General features: G+C 33.5%; 1 protein-coding gene and 1 long non-coding RNA gene across 2 annotated transcripts in view; one reads left to right on the top strand and one right to left on the bottom strand.

The window, feature by feature from the left end:
* Positions 1-22,590, bottom strand: part of LOC135118158 (uncharacterized) — a 96,106-nt gene that overhangs the window by 59,103 nt on the left and 14,413 nt on the right. The window contains exon 2 of the mRNA XM_064039361.1: positions 9,066-9,258. Within this exon, the coding sequence (XP_063895431.1) occupies positions 9,066-9,138 (73 nt within the window). The 5' untranslated portion in view covers positions 9,139-9,258. The remainder of the gene's footprint in view (positions 1-9,065; positions 9,259-22,590) is intronic.
* On the top strand, positions 19,417-21,007 carry LOC135118803 (uncharacterized). The gene is made up of 2 exons (XR_010277792.1): positions 19,417-20,314; positions 20,923-21,007. It is a non-coding gene; the product is annotated as an uncharacterized LOC135118803 (long non-coding RNA).

Raw genomic sequence — 22,590 nt, 5'->3', positions numbered from 1 at the left:
CTTAATAAATAATATTTAGTTAGATGCGTACAAGAGCTACATTTCTTCCAAACAAGATTATCCTAAGTTCGTCGCAAAAGGTTTTTGACCCCAAAACATGTCACTTTTCTTAATGCAGACATCTTACAAAAGCTCGTGTTGGAGGCATATGAATATGTATTTTTTTTTAATATTCTTAAAAAAATTGTGTTCTTAAAATTATCTCCTAAGATTTTCAAACGGAAAAACACGGTACAAACTCCCGTCGCACACACGAGCAACTAAGAAAGGTGACAAATGCATTACAAACAACGGGGGAGAAAGTTGAAAACTTAACCGGAGCAGATAAATAAATAAGATGGTATTGACACGGTCAGGTTTTCTTCTTTTATCTCTTTACTTGTGCTTAGTTTTATTCTGAGACTAGCGACCCGCTCCGGCTTCGCACGGGATAACAGTATTTCCCTACTATTTAATGTATGTTATTGTACATGTAAACCTTCCTCTTTAATCACTCTATCTATCAAAAAAAAAACCGCATGAAAATCGGTTGGGTAGTTTTAAAAATTTAAGCGTACAAAGGACAGAAAAAGCGACTTTGTTTTATACTATGTAGTGTTTACTTTTGCATGTAACGGGTTAAAAAGCTTCTTATGACAAAATAATTTGAGATTAATGTTAACAGTTCCTAAATTATCTACATTGGGGCAGCTCTTTTTGTGGTGGTACTTTAAAAATCATCCTCCGAGCCTTTTCCCAAACTATGTTGGGGTCGGCTTCCAGTCTAACCGGATTCAGCTGAGTACCAGTGCTTTACAAGAAGCGACTGCCTATCTGACCTCCTCAACCCAGTTACCCGGGCAACCCGATACCCCTTGGTAAGACTGGTGTCAGACTTAATGACTAACTGACGTAACGACTGCCAAGGATTGTTCAATGACAGCCGGGACCTACAGTTTAACGTGCCATCCGAAACACAGTCATTGGTGTCTAAGATATACTTAGAAAGTACATACAAACTTAGAAAAGTTGCATTGGTACTTGCCTGACCTGGAATCGAACCCGCGCCCTCATACTCGAGAGGTTGGTTCTTTGCCCACTAGGCCATGTGGTGGTACTTTAAAAAAACAGTCGAAAACGTTACATCTCATAACCGTAATTGGCACAAGATGAAGTAGAGTTTCCAACAGTCAAAAATGTGTTTACAATTTCTAAATTGAAAAATTTACTAAGTGTAATGAGAATTTTAGATGAACGTCGTAATTTCAGATTAGCCTGTCAATCTGCCATTGCTTAAATATTTAAAGTTCCTCTTAAATTTTTTGACCTAAAAGGTTAAGAAATTTTATCTAGTAATATAATTTTAGAGAAAATTTCACTGCCACATAGGCTACAAATACAAGGACTTTCTCGTTCTTTGATAGAACATTTCAGCTTGGCACCTGGTACTACATACAAGCACAATTTAATGTCTTCTACTGAAAAATATAAATAATATCTACGAAGTAAGTAAAACATTTCAGTCATCATAATCTGAGCAGTAGGTACTTCAAATACAATAGAAAAATAACCATCCATAATGAGTATCATTAACTCAAAAATAATTAATTTTCTCATATCTCAATTTCGAAGCCATCCACATCATTTATTACATATACCTTCCATTTGGCAATTAGGCAGTTCATTCCAAATCAAAACAAACTCAGCTTTTCCATAATGAAATTATATTTAGAAAATTAATTAACTTTCTGGAAGGTAAAATTAATATCTGTTGCACGCAATATATTTTGCGAAGCCTATTAAATATCGCACTGTTTAGCGTCGGACCCAATCAGTTTCTAAATTTATAGTCATCATTGCTTTTAATTAGGTTCGGCACGAATTTGAATACGGAAAATTATGATTCGAATTTCTCGCTCTAATTTCATTTTAGTATGTGTGTTTGTGATTATAGATTTCCTTGATGATGAACTGTTCAAAATTAATGTTATTTGAGAACAGAATAATAATTTTGAACTGTTAAGGATGTATACAGTGACAAATGAATTGAATTTAAAGAGCTTTAAATATTTTTGTTTTTCAAGCACGTGGGATCAGCGAACAATAGATGTCTAACAAGGCAAGAAAAAATAATAAATTAACTATCCTTAAATACCTTTTTTATTTATGATGAGAGTTTTATGCACTTGATACTGTATGATTTTTTTTGCAACAGACATGAACTTCAACCACGCTTAAGTTAACTCTAACACGTTAAGTTAACGCTTAACTTAGTCAAGTTAGGTGTCATAACCACTTAGCTATTTCTAGTCTTAATGAATATTAATTATGCAGAGATGAATATAACATATGCTACTGAATATTACGAGTAGGTTTCTAGAAGATATTAATAGCACCCATCTGTAGATAATCTATTTATAATTATCAGACCTTATAATTAAACGCTCCTGGGAATCAGTTAATTTAAATTAGTAATACAGAGTACATAATCGATATATTAGACCTACCGATTCTGGTTTAGTTAGCTACGATATTTTAAGTCACTTTTGCACACCAGCGGATTTTATCTTGTTGACATACGGGTGACAAAAACCTATTGTGTGGTAGAATAAGAAAATTGTATGTATTTTTTTCAGTATGTAGTCATTTTTGATTAGGTAGTATTTCTTTATAATTGTCATGTACCATTAATATAGCAGTTAAAACTAAAACTGGGAAAAAATATGTACCTACATATTTATATTATTTACAAATTCACCCCCTTTCTATTGAAATTACATAATCTCCTCTTTTCTCTCCACATTTTCCCCCAAATATAAGTTCATACAATAAATCTTTGTACTCCAAAAAGGTATTAAGTATGTACAACATTATGTGAGCGCGATACAAATGATATTGACAAATCTCATTGATGTATTGTGTAGACGTGACATAACGCGAACAAGCTTGTTCTACCCTCGTATCTTGTGCATGGACGATCACAAGTATTTTATTCATTACTATGTGAGAATATTCTGAAATGGAGGCTAAATAAAGTCTTTTTGTAAGTGAGAGTATTAAAAAGATTTTTGTTTATTTTTTCGTCTCGAGTTATTTTGGGTTAGTTTTTAACCGACTTCCCAAAAAGAAGGAGGACTTGTGAACATACACTAGTTAAGCCCTAAACTGGTCGTCTTATAGAGATAGTTCACGATCTTCGTTTTCAATTACGGACCTATATCAGATCGAATGAGAAAAAAAGTTACAAAAATAATTTCCAGTAAAGAAAAACCCCATTGAAATAAAATAACAATATTTCCCCTGACGTCAACCAAGTAGCATCATGACGTATTTGGTTCTATAAAAAGCCTCCAGTCTATTTTTACCACCAAACATAATGTCACTGAAACAAAATATTCATACGAACGACCTTCTATCAAGCGCGTCTTACGGAACCAATTCATATTTGCACTACCATACACCATTCACCACGGCACTCGGTTTCCAAAGGTACTGAAGTGGGATTATCTTATCTATGTCAGGAACAAGATTTCCACGGACCTCGGCATTTTGACACTTAGCTTCCAATCCCCAACAAGAACACACATGAGTAGGGCTAATACTTTTGTCACGTGATTATCTTGTACACAATAAAAGGCTTTAAAATGTACTTCAGTATTCTGACAGGCGTTATCCATGTTTAATAACGTACTACTTAAAAGGGGTTGAGGATGTAAAACGTAATTTTCTGCAACCTTTAAATTTTAATCGGACGTGTAACGCTTCAACTTTTAGTAGGAGCAAGAATTTATAATATTCTCTGAGTAGGATGAAAGGGTTCAGCTTTTATTGTTTAGCTTTTGATTGAAATCGCTCCCTTACATTAGACTAGCTTCTGTGCGCGGCGTCGCTCACATTCTAACGTAAAACCTTTGGCTCATCATTTTGTGTCATAAAAACCAGTCACGTGGAAATCAAATGAACCGAGTATTCTGTTCTCTCTTTTAGAGAAAATTTTATCTTAATCTTTCTAATATTATAAAGAGATTATCTATTCTTTTGAGTTGTCATAGTAGTATCAGAACTGGACTAATCCTTGTATCGATCCACTAGTAGGAAACTATATTTTGCTGTGGGCTATATGATATGTGTAAAATACGTATAACACTATAGGTAGGCAGCAACTAGTTTTATACAGAGCCTCGTAATGTATACCTTTTACACAAACAACCGAAATAGAAAATTATTATTTATTACATGTTAACAGGAATCATAGTATTGTGTAGCCTACTTATTGGAAAAGTTTTGAATGAAACGTTACATATTATAGTACCTACCTACACAGTATATTTCCATGAATATTCAATTTGAAGTTCATATATCAGTTTTAGATGATGAATTTCAACGCACTGTTTGGAACAGTTCAAACGAATATCAGCATACAATCCTAAAGGTTAGGTATTCACTAAAACAGAAATTCTGTAGAACTACCGTGAATATTCCTATACAAATAAACCAGGTCTGTTTTCCAAGTACCTACCTACATCGTTATTTCGAAGCTAGCCATTAACTTTACGTAATAAGTGAATAAGCTGCCACTGCATCTAAAATCCTGCAAAGCGATTTCAATGAACATTTTGGCTGACCCACAAATTTAACTTATGACCTCCTTGATAGCGGCTGCAATGCAAATGGTTATTGGGCAGTTCAGGCCGAAAATATAGGCATAGATTTCGCTTCGAAAACATTATTGAATTGCTGTGGTTCGGTTGGTTTGATGCTAGCTAATGTTACTTACATAATCATCAGCTTAGACCAGGTAAATCTCTATAAATATTGTAAGGAGGGAAAGCAAAATTGTGAGGTTCTAGGAGGCTTACTAGGAAATTCCTGCACGTATTTTGAAATACTTTTTTTTAATAGAAAACCATATACGTTTTATTTTATCCTAATATGGGAAACAGTTCTGTAGTGTGAATCCGTGCATAACAGATAGTAATAGTTCACTTAATGTTCAAAATATATAAAAAAAAAGCTTTCAAAAAGACTTTTTGATCTTAGAAATACACATATAATATTAAAGACACGCCTTAGGCATAAGTTTACCTTTGACTAAAAACCTAAGTGAGAAAAGATAAAAACTAAGTAGGTACAATAAAATATACAAAGCCTTTGATTGAAATTTAAAAAGAGAATATTTTGTACCATAAAATATCTTTTAAATTACCAAATAAGTATAAATGTAACACGCAATCTCAACCAAATTATCCATTTCTAGGAAAAAGGTGTTTAATATGTAAAGTTAATGTACATATGAATACTGTGAATTTTCACGAGAGATTTCATTAAAACCTTCAGAGAAATAAATTTTTCTTTCATTTCAGTATGTTATTTATTTACTCTTTGTGACACCAATACAATATAATACAAAGCTTGACTCAACATCGCTCAAGCCTCATGCAGTAAAATTATTAAAAAAATATCTCAAATTAAAATAATAAAATAAACCACATTAAAAGAGCTACATCTTTTAACACTTCGTTTTAAGTAATTGAATGGCAAATTAAATACATAGGGTAAAGGCGGGATAGATGCCGCAGTGGGATAGATGCCCCATTTTTAAAAAACCTAACTTCCCATGCTCGCGATTAAGAAACAACTGTTTAACTAGAAGCCACAAGCACCCCGCACCTAAATTAGCCACGCGCCATCGAGGGGTGAGGTCGCGTTTCGCTGGTATGTGAATTCATCTCCACGGCGAACTTACAACGAGCGTAAAATTTTTAAAGGTGAGTATTTGCTGTTGTATAACTTTATAAGTAGATATTAATTACATTAATTTTTTTATTACGTATGTATATTGTTTCATGAAGTATAAATTTTGATGTAAATAGTTGCTCTATTGTATTTATTTATTTTAAAAAATACTAGGGCATCTAACCCTGTCAAAAAGGATAGTTGCCCTGATTTTTTAGGGTATAGGTGCCCCTAGGGGCATCTATCCCTCCATATACCACGTGTACCCTGAATGTATTATAGTGCTTTCAAAATATATTTTTCATGTGTTTATGTATTTACATTTTTTATTGATTACGAATGATTTACAGTTCAAACAGTGAAGATGAAGACAATTCACCTAAGAACAAAGTTAAGGAAAAGAAAACTAAAGGTTTGCCGATGAAGAAGACTAAAAGAGATGGACAGGATGAGCCTAAAGATACAAATAAAAATAACTGCATATAATGCTTTGAAAACTATGAACAAACAAAGTCTAAATCCGACTGGATTCAATGTGTAATGTGTCAGTGTTGGTTAGGCGATTATCACACTGCCCCGCATGATGCAGCGTAGTGCGTGGATGCGTTTTTTTCCGTTGTATGGAAATATCTCCGTTTGTATGGAAAACACGCATAGTCCAACACACTGAAAATGCATCCAAGCGCGTTCATGCGGATCACGCACATACATGCGGAGAAACACGCACCCCCGCGCGTAGGTGCGGGGCGAAACGCAAGGTATGGCACACTGAATCCCGCAGTGCCGCGCGTGATTTTGAATGGGCGTGTATATTTGAAAATGGAAGCCGCCGTGCGTGAATCTACTAAACGCACCTACGCGCGTGAGTGCGTGAAAAACCCGCACGATGATGCAGATCTGCACTCCCGCAGGAACGCGCGTAGGTGCGTCGACACGCAAGATGCAGCGTGATGCGGGGCAGTGTGAAGATCACCTTACATGGAAAACTTAAAGCACTGTCCGGTTAAATATTATGATGCTAAGTATATTGTGTTATTTTAGTTTTTAAGAAAGAATGATTTTTTTATGATTTTGCATGTTGAAACTAAATAATTATTATTTTATAATAAGGGTTTAAAATATAAAATACATTATTTTTGTTGAACAAATACTTTTACTTTTTGAATTTTATTGTGTTCATTTTAATTAATCTGATAATGAATATAAAAATATTTTAAAACTGCAAAATACTTTTCATTTCAAATAAATTAAAGTAAAAAAATATATAAATATTATTAATATAATATACTTAAACAGTATGAAAGGCATCTATCCCGCACCGTAGGCATCTATCCTTGCTAGTATTTTCAAGGTGGGGCAACTATCCATAGGGGTAGGCATCTATCCCCAAAAATTGAGGTCTACAAAAAGCTAAAATCTGCAAAACGTGTAGTATATAGGTCCAAAAAGACAAATCTCAAATAAACATAAAGGATTAAACTAGTTACATTCATAGGTGTTATTAATGTAGAACCAATATTTATTAAATTATACGCATATTTCAAAAAGTGGGGCATCTATCCCGCCTTTACCCTAGGTAGGTGCTAAGCGCGTTGGGACAAACCTTATGAGTAAAGTCCGAGATCCAAACCTAAGCTTTATTGTATCATCCATCCCTTATAGAACCTATTCTATCTATGATAGGTATAGACATGGAGAACAAACTGACTAGCGGAGGTGCCATAACGGAACATCTCCTAAGAAATTAACGCTCCAAAATGCGGATGTATGGGGGACGAGGAACATTACTTTCCTCGCCCTAATACGCATTCTTTGAACCCTACCATTTTTGTAATATCTCCAAAAAACCGTTGACGGATGTCTCAATGAACCTAAACGCCACGTTACTTAACTAGTAACTGATCGTTTTGGTCATTTGACTTAGAAGAAGGAGCCTGACCTTATAGCATGTTTACATTATAGCCTCTCCATTTCTCATATTTTGTTACTCCGTGGATATAGACGTAACTATCGGCCGTATTCATCTGGATTTGAAACTGACTGCAAACAATAGAGGCCTAATCCAACCGCATACAAAATCACGAAGTTCGCTACATTGCAGGCGATTTTTTCAATATTTTTGTTTTATAATACACGCAGCACAGTTTCCAGAAATGTCATTTTCTATTCTAGTTTCATCTGCATAGCCTTTTTCCAACTATGTTTGGATGCAGCTGAGTACCAGTATTTTATAATGAGTGACTGCCTATCTGACCTCCTCAATCCAGTTACTAAGACAAACCCAATACCCCTAGGCAAGACTTGTTGTCAGATTTACTGGGTTCTAAGTACCTGCAACGGCTGCCGAAGATGTTCAAGTGATCTACAGTTTATCGTGCCCTTCATGATCTTTGGTCTTTCTGTCCAAGATATACGACACGACTGTTATTTATAGGTCCCGGTAACTAACGTATTAACATTAAATAAAGAAATACTGTAACGAAGTAATAAAATATTCCTAAACTTAAATCCTCATCAAAAAAGATTAAATAAAAACAGAATCCGTATTATTTGCAAACGTTTTCCTACGGCTTTAAAATTAATTCTCATATAAAACCCTGAAGGTTTTGATCGATCCTAAATCAACATTACAAAAAACTGTTATAGAGAAAAATGTTATTTTAGGCTCCTAAAACAAGATTTCATCATCAATATTCTGAGGCTGTATTTAATTAAATACGTGACAGATGGGTTTATTAAGTAATTAAAACTTTTTTCTAAAAAGATCGCCTTTAAAAGCATAGATAAGTGTTTGTTCTCATCAAAGGGTATATTTGCTAACTGAACCTAATGAAAGGATAACGAAATTATTTAATTTAATAAAATCATAATAAAGCTAAATATGTTTTTAAGCATTTTTAATCAAATTCGTTCAGTTTAAACATATTCTAAAATAATATTGTAAATAATTTGTAGCTGAAAATTATGAAAAATAATTAAATTTGCAAACGTTTTCAAAGGCTTCATTAATTCAGCAGTAAACTAATATCACGTTCTACTTAAAATGTTAGTTTTATAAATTACGTTGACTTCAAAAATATGTTAAATATTTTACAATTAAGTATAATATCTAATTTTTATAAAAATAATTTTCGAAAAAATCTGGCATATGAACTTTTTTTGTGGCTTTATCTTAGTACCTACTTATTACCTAAATGATAACGCCACCAATATTTAAAAGTAGGTGCATTAAGTATAAGTAAGTAGTACATACTTTATAAGTAAACTACGCTGCAAGCTTCATCAAGTTTCACAACGAATACTCACATAAGTACGTCACACACAGCTTAAGAAAACTTCATAAAACTTACCCAAGTTATCAGCTCGGTACAGGGGGAAGATCGCCACCCACAACACAACCAGAAGACCTGTTCTTCTCGCCATTTTTATAACACTGTCAGTTTCGTAAACATGAAATGTTAGTAAATAATTTGGTTTTGAAAGCCATTATTGCACTGTCTTCAGAAGACTGCTTTTGAAGTCTCATGCGGAGTTAAGCAGGATCTGAAACAAAGAGAAATTAACCATTAGGTACTTATATTGGAAACCTGAAGAGTATTTTTGTTTACTGTAATTGATCGATAAAAAAAAAGATTTTAGTATTACAAATAAAATGTACTTAATAAACAAACTTTTAAAGTTAGGAAAATTATCTTTTAGTTGGCACTACATTTAATATTTTACTTTTACGGTTGTAATGTGTCTATAAAAGGTTTACATCAAATTATATTCTTTGAGAACAGGCTCGGGAGATGATTCTTTCCTATAATACAGAAGGAAATGGTTCCCTTAAGATGCGGGTAAAACCGCGAGAAACAGCTAATCAAAATAATTTTTACACTACAACTGAAAGAATACTTGATTTCTTTCAGTTGTAGTAGGTGTATGATTCACTTTATAAGTACTTATTTGCGCCAAGAATTATCTGATCTATTTTCAGCGGTTTTATACTTAGATGGCAAATAAGAGCCAACTGAAGTAAGTCTATTTCTGGCTGTTTTATACTTGGGTATGAAATATTTTCTCAAGCAGACAACTCAAAGGAAATAGTGTAAATATGGCAGATAGAATGTAATATATTTAAAGTCGTAAATAAATACTCTTTACAAAAAAATCAAGCGATCTTCGATACAATATACCTAAATCGTCCTCCTAAAATTAAAAAATATTGTGCTGAAAACCACATTAAAACCAGTTAAGCCGAACAATATCCACACAAATATATGTACATAGCTAAATACAGGTCAAACACACTTTTTTCAGTGTACTTAAAACACAATCAAATGAGAACCATCTCCAACATTTTTTTTTACAAATGAGTAAAGTCTTAATATCCAGCTTTCTCATTCTAATTTTCTTTACGTTAAGTATCTTTCCATGTACATCACTCACACTCACACACAGACAACATCTAACGCACACACTAACAATACTGAAGCATTGCAGATGCGTTGAACACCCCAAGAGACAAAGCTGAAATGTGTCATGAGCCAGTAATTACGGCGACACACATTCCTCTCTCTAAGCGGCAACGGAAGAAGTAGGTAGGTATAGGTGTTGGTCCCTTGATGAGCTTCTTTATAACGAATGCATTGTAGGTATCTTGGATCTTTTAAGTGAAAAATAATTAACACAAAAAGATCGAAATTTGGAAACAGACATTGTAGTGGACCGAAATTGCCTCAGAAATTAAGATGAATGGGTGAAAAGTATAAAAGTAAGGAAATAAAAGAAAGTCTTCTCCTATAGGTAACGTAACCTAACAAATTTTCCATATTTTTATGTATGGTAAACCCAGCAACTCGTGATATTACATATACCCATTTTCACCCAAAAATTCACGATCGGAAAACCAAACTGGTTAACCATAACATTGAAGCTCACCCACTTAATAGATTAACAGAAAACCCCAAACACAGAACTCCTACATCCAACAAATTGGAACAAAGTCTCAATTAACTACCACTAGGTACGTAAAACCTCAATTTATGCGTTAATTGCGCGTAAATTACTACTAGTTTACTTAAAAGCGTCAACACTATGTAAATTAAGTTAACTGTTCAGCAATGATATGTTGGGTCCCGGAATAGAGGAATGGGGCCAAGTTATTCCTCATAAATGCTTAAAGACTGCTCCACAATGTAAATCTCATGTTAATGGGCCACGCAACTACGGTTAATTGTTTTATAAAATTAAGAGCAGTTGCATAAATCTGAGATTCATTAAGTTCTGTGGTTTAAAGTTGTTTTGGTCTTCAAAGTAGCTGGTGGTCTGGTTTTCTCTGGAGAGCATATTAATGGCAACATTAATATAAATAGCACCTACTCTATGTTATTCACATGAAAATTTTGTTGTGGAAAAAATGTACTATTTCATCGATTTTTCTGTTGCCTACGTCTCTTATGGATACTTATCTACAGATACTAATCTGTAATGACTTATGGACACTCTCAGAGACATTTAATGGTTAAGCCGTTCCTTAGTGCAAAATTTCTATGAAAAGCTGTCACTAAGGAGTGCTTAAGTAATCTTTAAAATTCTCTGAGTGCGGAGGTAAGAAATAAAATTGGCTTTATACATCTTTAATTGAAACTGCTAAGGTTTATGCTAACCTAGTTTTCCTCTCCAATGAAATACTCTTTTATTAGATAAAACTTCGTTCTTTGGTACATATACGAGTCCTTATGACTGGCTAATTGGAACCACTGCTTGCTAATTCTGCGAGTTACTCTTTGCAGATACTTTCCCCAAGAGATAGTACAGAATAATCTTGTTTTGTAGCATGAGCATGATTTTTACAGAATTCTCACACAGACAGAATTTCCACCCTGTTTTTCAGCAAATAATTGACAACTAGTGGTAAAAATACTACTATCAAAACTGATTGTTTCTTGTCCTCTCTAAGTTTCCTATGAACATTATTGGTTTTGCTATTCAGGACAAAAATCCACCAGTGTGACAGCTCTGTTGTTTATAACCCAGTAATAATTTATCTTCAGAAATATCAAAGTCACAATAACGGTCATTTTTTGCAAGGTCTTCCAAAACTAAATTATTCATTCAAATACTTGCATAACTTTGTGACTCGTTAAGGAAAATAAATCTTTCAGAAAAACATCGTAGCGTTGCCCCCTCGCAGAAAATAAATGCGAATATGATATCAGCAGTTCCTTGAAACAGTAAATCTTACTATTTTCCTTATCCAATCTAATATCAAATCGCCATCAGTCTGAGGCAAGAGTTAAAAACAGTTCTATCCGTTTTGAAATAATATTTTTATACTTATCTTCTTGGATGTCTCTGGTGAATAATATCTTAGTATAATTCCTCTAGACGTTTTAGATTCAGTCAACTACGAATATTTTGAAATCTTTATAGGTATAGACGTTTTGTTATCTATAATATAAAAATGAATCGCAAAATGTGTTGGTAAGCGCTCAACAACGCCTGGACCAATTTGGCTAATTCTTTATCTGTTGTGTTTGTTATTGTCAGGAGAAGGTTCTTATGAAAAAAAATAGGGTAAAGTAGAGAAGTCAGTTGACGGGAGCGAAGCCGCGGGCAAAAGCTAGTTGCTTATATTTTAAAAGTTGCGAATCAGTGCATTGAACTCCGTTAAGGCGAGGAATTGGTCAACAATAATTCCATAACCGGCACGCGCATCTAAGGCGCCAAAAGGGGTCGGAGCGTCTGAGCGGGGCGAGGATAACAATACGCGCGCTAGCTTATAACTAAAAGTCGTAAGCGACAAAATGGTTTTGTAATTTTAATATTTAGAAATGATAATTTAATAAAAATTCCTACTACCATTTTAAAGAGTATGTATATACTCAACTACTAAAAAAGTTAAGAGGCTTAAATCGGTCCCGTTTGCCCATAATATGTGAATCTCTTTTTAAAAAGAGGTATGTTTGATATATTTTTCTCTGTTATAAAAGTTACCTAATCATGTTTCTACAACTAACAAAATAAGGCTTATATCATGAACTTTCAGGTAACCAAGTTGTATTTTGATCCGTTTTGTATTTACTGAGAAAAATTGACATCCTTGGCGCCAAAAATTCCAATTCGTCCTCTTAAAAATAGAACATTATAAACATTTTATTACAAATTGGAAAGCCTTCTAAATATAATTTGTTTTCCCCATACTAACATTTTACTCTCATACATATGCTCATTATTCCATCTTTATTTGATAGAAAGGTAATTTCCGTGACGTACTCTGAAATTCCGTTCTTGATCCATGTTTAAGGAAAGTAAGAACTCATTACACACTATAACTTGAGTAATCTATCACAATTATCACCGCTTCCTATTTTGGCACCGTTTCAAATAATACATTATATATTACTTTAGTTGACAGTAAATCTCGCTTGTTTACACTTCGTTATGTTGTTGAAAAACAAATATAAAGATAGTGTTTTATTTGGATGTCAATATAAACGGATACATTTTTTTTAGGATACTTTTCCAAATCAACAAATAAGGGTACCTATAATTAAATCAAATGATCAACTAACAAGAATAACAGATTTGTTGTTCTAGTAAACGAAAATGTACACAGTTATTTGAAAATTTTAACGGCCTTACTAATACGGTTCACAAGATACAGCCTGTTGAAATCTAAGAAATAGGGTCCCTTAAAATAAACCAAACCACAGCTACAGTCTACCTAAACCACAATGTCCGTACAATTCTTCGCTAACAGAAACACAACTCTTGGCAGCTGTAGGCAGGAGCGGAGATTTCCAAGAGATACCGATCACAATACAGTCACTGTTGCACAAATACTCTTGCTGGAAACTAGATAAACGGGAGCTAAAACATTGCCAATAAAATGGAGTAAGATTTATGGAAATAACGTTTATATTTGAGGAGTTAACACTGAACTTATGTATATCCTTTCAGGTAGAATAAAGTGAACTGTGTTGGTGCATAGATCATAACTTGTAAGTTTTTATGATTTTTGTCGGTCCTTAATAGAGAAGGGTTAAACTTTAGCTAACTTCTACATGAAAAATAGGTAAATAATACCATAATTAAATATTTAAAATTACATATTATCTAAGGCCATAACACAATGCTTTAAGCTATAGTGTTGTTGAATCCAAAAACTTATGGAACACCTTTGATGGATAACTATATAATTCGAACCGTCTTCTAACGTAAAATTTCTCAGGTAGCATTATGCAATATAAGCAAGCAATACTATTTTCCACGAAATACAATTTCCTAGCAAAATTCAAAACAAACTTTGCGGAATACCTTACCTGATCCCAATTTTGTATCTGTATGTTGTGTATCTGTATATGTGTATCTGTATGTGTGTACCTGTATATTGTATCTGGTTTACTTCGAGAACAAAAGAGGACATTTCTACAGAGTATTAAAAGAACAATTCGGTTTCAGGCAGTTAACTTCACAGATGTTTTCAGAAAGTTGTAGTCTTTAATGGACCTGGCCTAGTTTAAACAGACCTGGAATTCTTTTATGGTAATTTTATTCTGTCTGTTAGTAGTTTCGTTTGTTACGTGGATATTTTGGTGCTCGGCTGAAGTTTATCCCCTTTTACTTACAACGAAGTGTTTAACCGCGACTTCAGTGTCAGTATCGAGATAAAATGTAGCCTACGTTACACGGGAAGAGTGTCGTATTACAACGGTGAAATAATTTTTCAAATATTATTTACAGAAAAGTAAATAGAAACGTGACCTGTTCCACCAGCTAACGCTTTCTGCTCATTTTGAAACTATACAACATTAATTTGAGTAGCATGTTTATTTAGAGTTAACAAATCAATTTCCCAGAAACTATTTCAAGTTAATAAAGCACAAATTATACTCAGAAATGTACATACTGCACTACAATATAATATGTAATATAATTAAATATATGTATGGAACGGTGATTTGATTCGGTTCGTAAAATAAATATGTCTTTATTACGAAAAAAAAACAAACAGAAACTTTTGTTCTCACTGCAAAAACAGTCTTATATTTTCATATTATCATGCTTATATACCAAATATATTTTAGCAATTTCAACATAATTATTCTCATTGTGATAAGTTTTGATAAATTAATCACAAAAATAATATTTTTACGTTTAACATTATCCTAAGAAAATGTTGTCTTATGAAAATACAAAATAGCATTTACCTACTTATAGTATGTGTAGGACGTGTAGGTACATACTATAAGTAGGTAAATACTATTTAAGAGTTACTCTGAAGTACCTCAAATAATAATGTTCTACATGGTTCCAAAGGTCCCAGGTACACCGTATTCTCAATTAATGATATACATATTGAATAACTTCCCACTCGTCCTCATTTGAGTTTCCAAAGTGCTTCGGTACTCTTCGTTATTTATGCACCCTCATCCTTAAAGTATTTAATCCCATGAAAATAAAACTGCTACACGTTAAATTGGTACTGTAAATGTGGGGTACATTTTTAATTTTATCTGCTGAAGTTAGATAAGAGAAAATACATTTTAAATTTGGTTTGCAAGGTGCTACAGATCAACGTTTGCTCGTACACAAATCCAATCACAATTTTTTTGTTGATCGGTATACATAGGTGTTTTATTTTTGCATAAAAATATTACTAGGTGTCAATATATATGTGTTTTTAATACAGTAAAAAAACGAACCAAACAAAGCTATTACTACTCCAACTGGATGAAATGTCGAGGCCAAACAAAGCAATACTCCTTTTCATTTTACTCAATTTCCAAGAAAATAAAATCTGTGCATAACTATTTACTTTAATATAAAATACTTATTCAGACTGGCACTAAGCCTGGTTTTCTTTGAAGAGAAGTAACTAGGTATTACTGAAACAGCAGTCCAAAGCATTTTGAGAAAATTATTAACGTTATGACAAGCTTTTCAGTAACAAGCAATCACGAAACGTGGTACCTAGGTATTTTCTTTATTTTCCAGGTCTTTGAGCAGTCTATTACTTGTTAATTAGTTTAACAAAAATAAGACGTAGATTTTGCGTTCGCTAATATTAAATGCTGATAAAACGTACGTACTAACGTACCTAAGAATCTGGCAGGGCAATGACCTTACTCTTAAAAAAACTTCGGTTATTAACTCGCCATGATAAGATAGTCACCCATCCACGAATCGACCGCACCAAGCGTTGTTAACTTATGATCCATCGATAGAAGCATGGCAACTGGTGTATTAATTCTACATAGAAACTCAACTAATCTTACCAAACGCGTTTAACAATACATAATCTCATAATAAACAGTACTTTCTAATTGATAAGACACTTACTATGCCGAACACGTTTTCTCTAACCACTATACACGCTCCCTTCTACTTAAACAGGGAATCAACTTTAGAGAATACACTGCAGACTAAATAGTCGGCCGACAGTTGGCCCGTTGTTGTTTTTTTTAAAGAATGTCTTGATTCCAATCAAAGTTTTTAGTCAGCCTGATACTGGCTAATATCTTATATTTGTAACTAGCAGTTTTTACGCGGTTCCACTGGCGTCCCGTGGGATCTGCTGCCGTACCGGTATAAAATTAGCTTATAGGTACTCATTAAGAGAAAAACTTTCCAAGAGGGATTTTTTTTTTAATCGGTCCAGTAGTTTTTGAGTTTATCCATTACAAACTAACAAACCAAAATACAAATTATAGATGAGCGTACCAATCATCTTCATACTGATTTATAAGGCCAAACAAACTATCGGCCGATTAAAAGTTTGCAGTGTGTAAGTAGGCTAAATATAAACAAAAGAGAAGAGAGGATTTCACCCTTAATTCGTGGATATTTAATAGACTGTGATATTAGAATGTGTGGGAGAATGTGCTTAGGGCGTACAATTTATGTATGTACAAGGGTTTATTATGCATGAAAAGTGTATGAATATTTTTTTTGGTTGTAATAAGAGCTTGTAAGTAATTTATTTTTAAGTGTTCCTTGTTTTGGGGAGGGTCTGGGAAACGAACTGCTGATTATTTTAAATTTCTACTGTTACAAATTACAAAAAAAGACACACAAAAACCTTTGAAACAATAGCTTTATTCTCAATAATTGCTATAGTTTTATAAGGAATATATAAGCTCAAAAAAAACTTAAAAACCCTACGTAAAACTACGTTGAAACGACGAAAATAATATATCTTTTCATTTCCATCACTAACACTGTGAAGCCACTCTGGTAGTTCCAACAGTCAACTTATAAAGACAACCAACCAAGTTTATTCCCGTTCTCATTTTATTAACAGCTTAAAAAATGACTATGTTGACATAAACAAACAGTCCTAAAAAGAGTCCCCTCTAATCTCCACGTATATAAACAAAAAAAAACAAAAGCGAGGGGGACCTTAAATTAAACTCCCAATTCCTTGACATATAAAAAGTCATTCGTTGTGACCAACGTTAAACCGTTTCGTTCGTATAAAATTCAGTCGCGGCTCCTACGATTGCCTTCATTTATTTCGATGAGTTTTATAGGAGAAGTGTGTTTCGTAAACATCCCGGGTTCCGTAAGTATAAGGTGTATTTTTGGATGTTTATTTTACTTCAAGTTGTTTTTTTGTGGCAAGAAGTTGGTTGAATTCAGCGCTACTAAAGTTAATGAGTTGGTTTCGGTAAAATTCTTCCGGTAATCGTCGTTTTATAAAAGAATGTTTTACTTGTATAAGTATTAATGTAAAACGACCTTTGGACGAGGCAACGTTGCTAATTTATGATCTGCCTAGCCTTTTCCCAACTATGCTGGGGTCGGCTTCCAGTCTAACCGGATTCAGCTGAGTACCTACCAGTATTTTTTTAAAAGGAGCGATTTCTTATCTGACCTCTTCAATCCAATGTTTTAATTAAGCAAATAAAATAAAATTACGTAAACTAGGCGCATACTAAAGATCCCCATGAATTGAGAACCTCCTCCTTTTTGGAAGTCGGTTAAAAATAATAAACAGGAAAAATGTTGGTTTTCCCTATCTTCGTTAAAATAATGTAAATACAAAAGGTTATCAAGACATTAATGATTTATATGTCAGACGCAGAAATAAAAGACTTAGGTATACGTATCTAGTATTTGCGATACAGAGTCAAAACAAAAATAGATAACAGAGAGGGACCAACATATTTTTACTAGTGGTAAAACCCAGTACCTATATCGACCATACCTATATAGACTACGTATATGAATGTACCTTATTTTTAAATCGGTTTTGCACTCAGGATAAGTTGGCTTGTTTGCATCTGTCTAACCTTTTCCCTATTATGTTGAGGTCGATTTCCAGTCTAACTGGATGCAGCTAAATACCAGTTTTTTTATAATGAGCGACTGCCTATTTGACCTTTTCAACCAAGTTACTAAAACTGGTTGTCAGACTTACTGGCTTCTGACTACCCGTAACAACTGCCAAAGATGTACAAATGACATCCGGGACCAACAGCTTATCGTGCCATCTGGAGCACAGAAGGACTCCTTAGATGGTCACCCATCCACGGACCGATCGCGCCAAGCGCTGCTTAACCTCATCGATATCGAACCGACTTTGACTTAGTCAGGAGCTCTTTCTCTAAAAAAAAACAAAAGCAAAGCCATTTTGCCGAAAGAACCCCAAAGCTCGCGAATCTTTTATATTCCTTTACTTTCCTTGAAGAAATTAATGTCATCTCTCTGAGAAATGTTGTGATTCTTGATTTATATGTGAGAATTAAACTAGAGTGCAGTAAAAGACAAAAGAATAATATTATAATTTAATTGAATTAGCGTTAAAGTGCCAACCGCTGTTCATAAATATACTTAAAAGGGAGCTTTTGATGTTATTGCAGTACAATATTGTAACTTTACCTTTTATTTATGCACCTATTTTATAAATGAGCATTGTTAAAGCTACTCGCTAAAGCGCAATCATGGATACTGGTAAAGAGTGATCTTTGTGTACACTTCAAATCCATAATAATTCAAGTCCGCCTTTGATTTATTTTCATTTTTGTAAACTGTGTGCAAAAAGTTTGTTACGGCCTTTTTATCGTCCCACTGCTGGGCACAGGCCTCCACTCACACGGAGAAGGATTGAGCGTAAATCACCACGCTTGCTCAATGCGGGTTGGTTATTTCAGACTATATAGTGCAGGTTTCCTCAAGATGTTTTCCTTGTGCAAAAAGTATACTTAGTAAATAAATAAATGATTTTTGCTTTATTTGATTTGAAATTCTTCAAAGTAGCTGATCATCATTGAAATATTCACAACGTCGCTGATATAAAGCGCGGATGAACAGACGGACAGACAGACGTGGTGAAACTATAAGGGTTCCTAGTTGACTATGGAACCCTAAAATATTGTACCGGAGGGGACAAATTTTGTCCTGTCTACATATATTATGTTAATTAACATAAAGAATTGGAAATAAAAAACAACATTTATCAATGTCGATGATAAATGAGTTAGGTATCAATTTTGAAGGTTGTAGGAGTAAGTATAAAAGGAGTTGGTCATTCAGTAATCGTGTATATCGGTGTTGAGTGATTTAGTATCAACATGAAGCTGTATCTAGTATTGTTTGTCGTGATTGCTGCTCTTATAGCTTTTGTCAGTCCTAATTCTTTGGCACGCGATTCATGTATGAAGGGCTATATCAGAATAGGAGACAAATGTGTCAGTCCTAAATAAGTAAGTACTTTTGAAGCTTTAAAAGTGAAACTATCATTTATCTTATGAAGCCTTATGAACTTTTATTCAGTAATGCTTTAACTATCGAAACCTTTTTCGAGCCCAAACCCCCCAAAAATTCCACTAAAGTACTTTCTAAGTAATGCATTTTGTTTTTAATTAATAGTGTGATGTAATATTCAATAGCATGATGTTTTAAACAAATGTGGTTTATGTGCCGAAATGTACACTTCGATTAGTTTTTTTTTTGTAATATAAATTAATCATAGTAAAAACTGAATAAAATCCAAATAATATTTGGAATTTGGTAATTAGTATACCGAATCTAAACATTACTTATTAAGGATTTACCCACAGATAACCCCTAACGTTAGTATGAACAACACAATGTTTCTAAGGTCAAAGGTGTTTAGGGTTCCGTACTGAAAGGGTTAACCCGGGACTCGGGACCCGCTAATACTTTATTGTCCATTTGTCCGTCCGTCCGTTCATCTGTCACCAGATTCAACTCATGAACCGTCATATTTTTGTTGCTGCTATAACAAAAAAAACGCTGAAATAAGAATAAAATAAATATTTTAGACGGCTCCCTCCGATGCAACAAACAAACCTGATATGTTCGCTCGTTCTATAGATATTAAAATAATGATACGGAACACTCCGTGTTGGAGTCCGACTCCCATTTGGCCGGTTTGTTGATAATATTATGAGTAGATAAATCTATATAAACCGCCACAGACGTATATCCATATCATTTGAGTTATAAGTCAAAGTGTGTAAACATGAAAGTGTATTTGTTGCTCTGTTTGATGCTTGTTGCACTTGCATCGACAGCTTTCGCTGGTCCAATTAGAACAGGTGTATGTCCAACTGGGTATATACGAGTTGATAATCACTGCCTTCCGGTATGTGTATTTTGATTTAATCATATATATAAAAAATAATAGCTGTTAATTAGTCTGACTAAAAGTCGAGAATGGCTATACTGATTTGGCTTTTTTGGTTTTCAAATGTTTGTAGAGGTCCAGGGAAGGTTTAAACGATACGAAGTTCGCAGGATCAGCTAGTTATTCATAAATATAAATAACTGAAATGGTAAAACCAGTAACATTTTGAAACATACTTAGTTATATAATGTGCGATTTTTTTACTAGATGTTTCATCTTTATACACTGTTTGTTTTGTAAAAAAAGAGGCACATAAAAAACATGTTTGAAGGATTTTGTATTTGGTTTAATTGATATTAAAATAAATTATGTCTGAATTCTGTGGCCAGTAAGCCTGTATAGTCCATGTCATGTCCAGCAGTAAACTGCGATAGGCTGATGATGATGATGATGAAACCTGTATGGTTATTGATTTAATTTTTCGATGTCTTAGTTGACTTAATATAAGCCTAAAGTGACATAAAACATATTTTATTGTTACATGCATAGAAAATTAACGTAGGTATTAAATAGGTACAATGTGTATAGAAAATGTGATAAAATCTGTGTATTTTGTTTTGTTACAGGAAGATGATGCCGATGATATATAATGTTCAAGATGTCAAGTAGTTCTGAAAGCAAGATTTTTAATTGAAATACATTTAGAACCCACTCAGTTGTTTTTTTGTTAATTCAAAAATAAATCTCACAAGTATAGGTACCTTATGTCCAGTGTAAAAATAGTTTTCACTGTTTTGTTGGACATTATGTGCTTTATGTAACACAAAAAGTACCTTTTAATAGATAAATAAATAAGTTGTGAATTACCCGAATTTGTGACTTACAAACGGTACTCACTAAAAAGAAGCGGAAGAAAAAACACGTGTAATAGAATAGACAGACACTACAAATATACATTGAACCGCAAACCACCCATCCAATTACAAGACTGATTGACAGTTGCTTAACCACACTTCAGTGAACAAATAAATCCATGTGTATTATTAATTTTATCATCTGAATAAATAAACACAAAAATTAATAATTTTACTGCAATGCAATTAAAACAGATTGACGCATTTTTGTAGGTAACTACATTAAATATCAAGGTCTTTTAAAGTTGCTAAAGGTTTTATTATTCGATAAAAGTTTGTACCTATTACGAATGCCAAAAAGAAGTACCAGATATTTCTTTTTTGCCAAGCACAGTTATATGGCAGCGGGAAGAAATAGTTTTGATTCTCTTAGCAGGGCAAACTATATTATCATAATGATTGCCTTGCCTTAGAGGCTTGTCAACAACCTTATAGAATGCAGATTTAGAATATAATATCGCTTTCAATTTTATATCTGGATGCGTTCTTGAGGAAAAACAGCTAAAGTATAGGTAAGTATAGGTAAGGTTTTGCTAAAGTATAGGTACCTACTTGACTTTAATACATAGAGGTATGTTAATTAGCATAAAGAATTGGAATTAGAAAACAACATACAAATGTAGATACAGTATTTTCTTGATAAATGATTTAGGTGTCATTTTTTTTCTGTAGGAGTAAGTATAAAAGGAGTTGGTCATTCAGTAATCGTGTATATCGGTGTTGAGTGATTTAGTATCAACATGAAGCTGTATCTAGTATTATTTGTCGTGATTGCTGCTCTTGTAGCCTCTACAAGTTGTACTCAATATGTGCTAGACTCGAACAAATGTGTGCAAGGCTATATCAGAGTAGGAAAAGTCTGTGTCCCATCTGAATAAGTAAGTACTTTTGAAGGTTTAAGCGAATATACCTATCATCTGCCTAGCCTTTACGTTTTTTTTAGTCCTAAGGCCCGGTTGTTCGTACGTTACGGTAACGTTAAAGTTAAAATTTTACCGTTGTCAATTTTGACCACGGTTAATTTGACATTTTTATTATGAAATTTTGACGTTCAACAACGCTTTTCGAATTTAACCCCGGTTAATTTTACTGTAACTAGAATTTAACCCTAACCTTGACGTAACCGAGCTTCGAACAACCGGGCCTAAGTCCTAAACCTGTACTAAGTCTGTCGTATTAAGTAGAAGGTGCATAATAGACCACTAGGAGAAAAGTGCGTCGGTGAGTTGAATTAGGTATGTTAATCTCTTGTAATCATCTCTAAAAGATTCTTCGATGCCAAACCCCCAGAAACTCCACTAATGTATTTTCTTAACTATCCATTATTTATTTTATTGAAATAGAAAAAAGAGACTGACAAATATTAGAATACTATTACGA

Source organism: Helicoverpa armigera, chromosome 2 (assembly GCF_030705265.1).
Source record: "Helicoverpa armigera isolate CAAS_96S chromosome 2, ASM3070526v1, whole genome shotgun sequence".
In the NCBI taxonomy this organism is placed as follows: Eukaryota; Metazoa; Arthropoda; class Insecta; order Lepidoptera; family Noctuidae; genus Helicoverpa; species Helicoverpa armigera.
The sequence above is the reverse complement of the archived record's forward strand: the minus strand, read 5'-3'. Positions and strand labels throughout refer to the sequence as shown.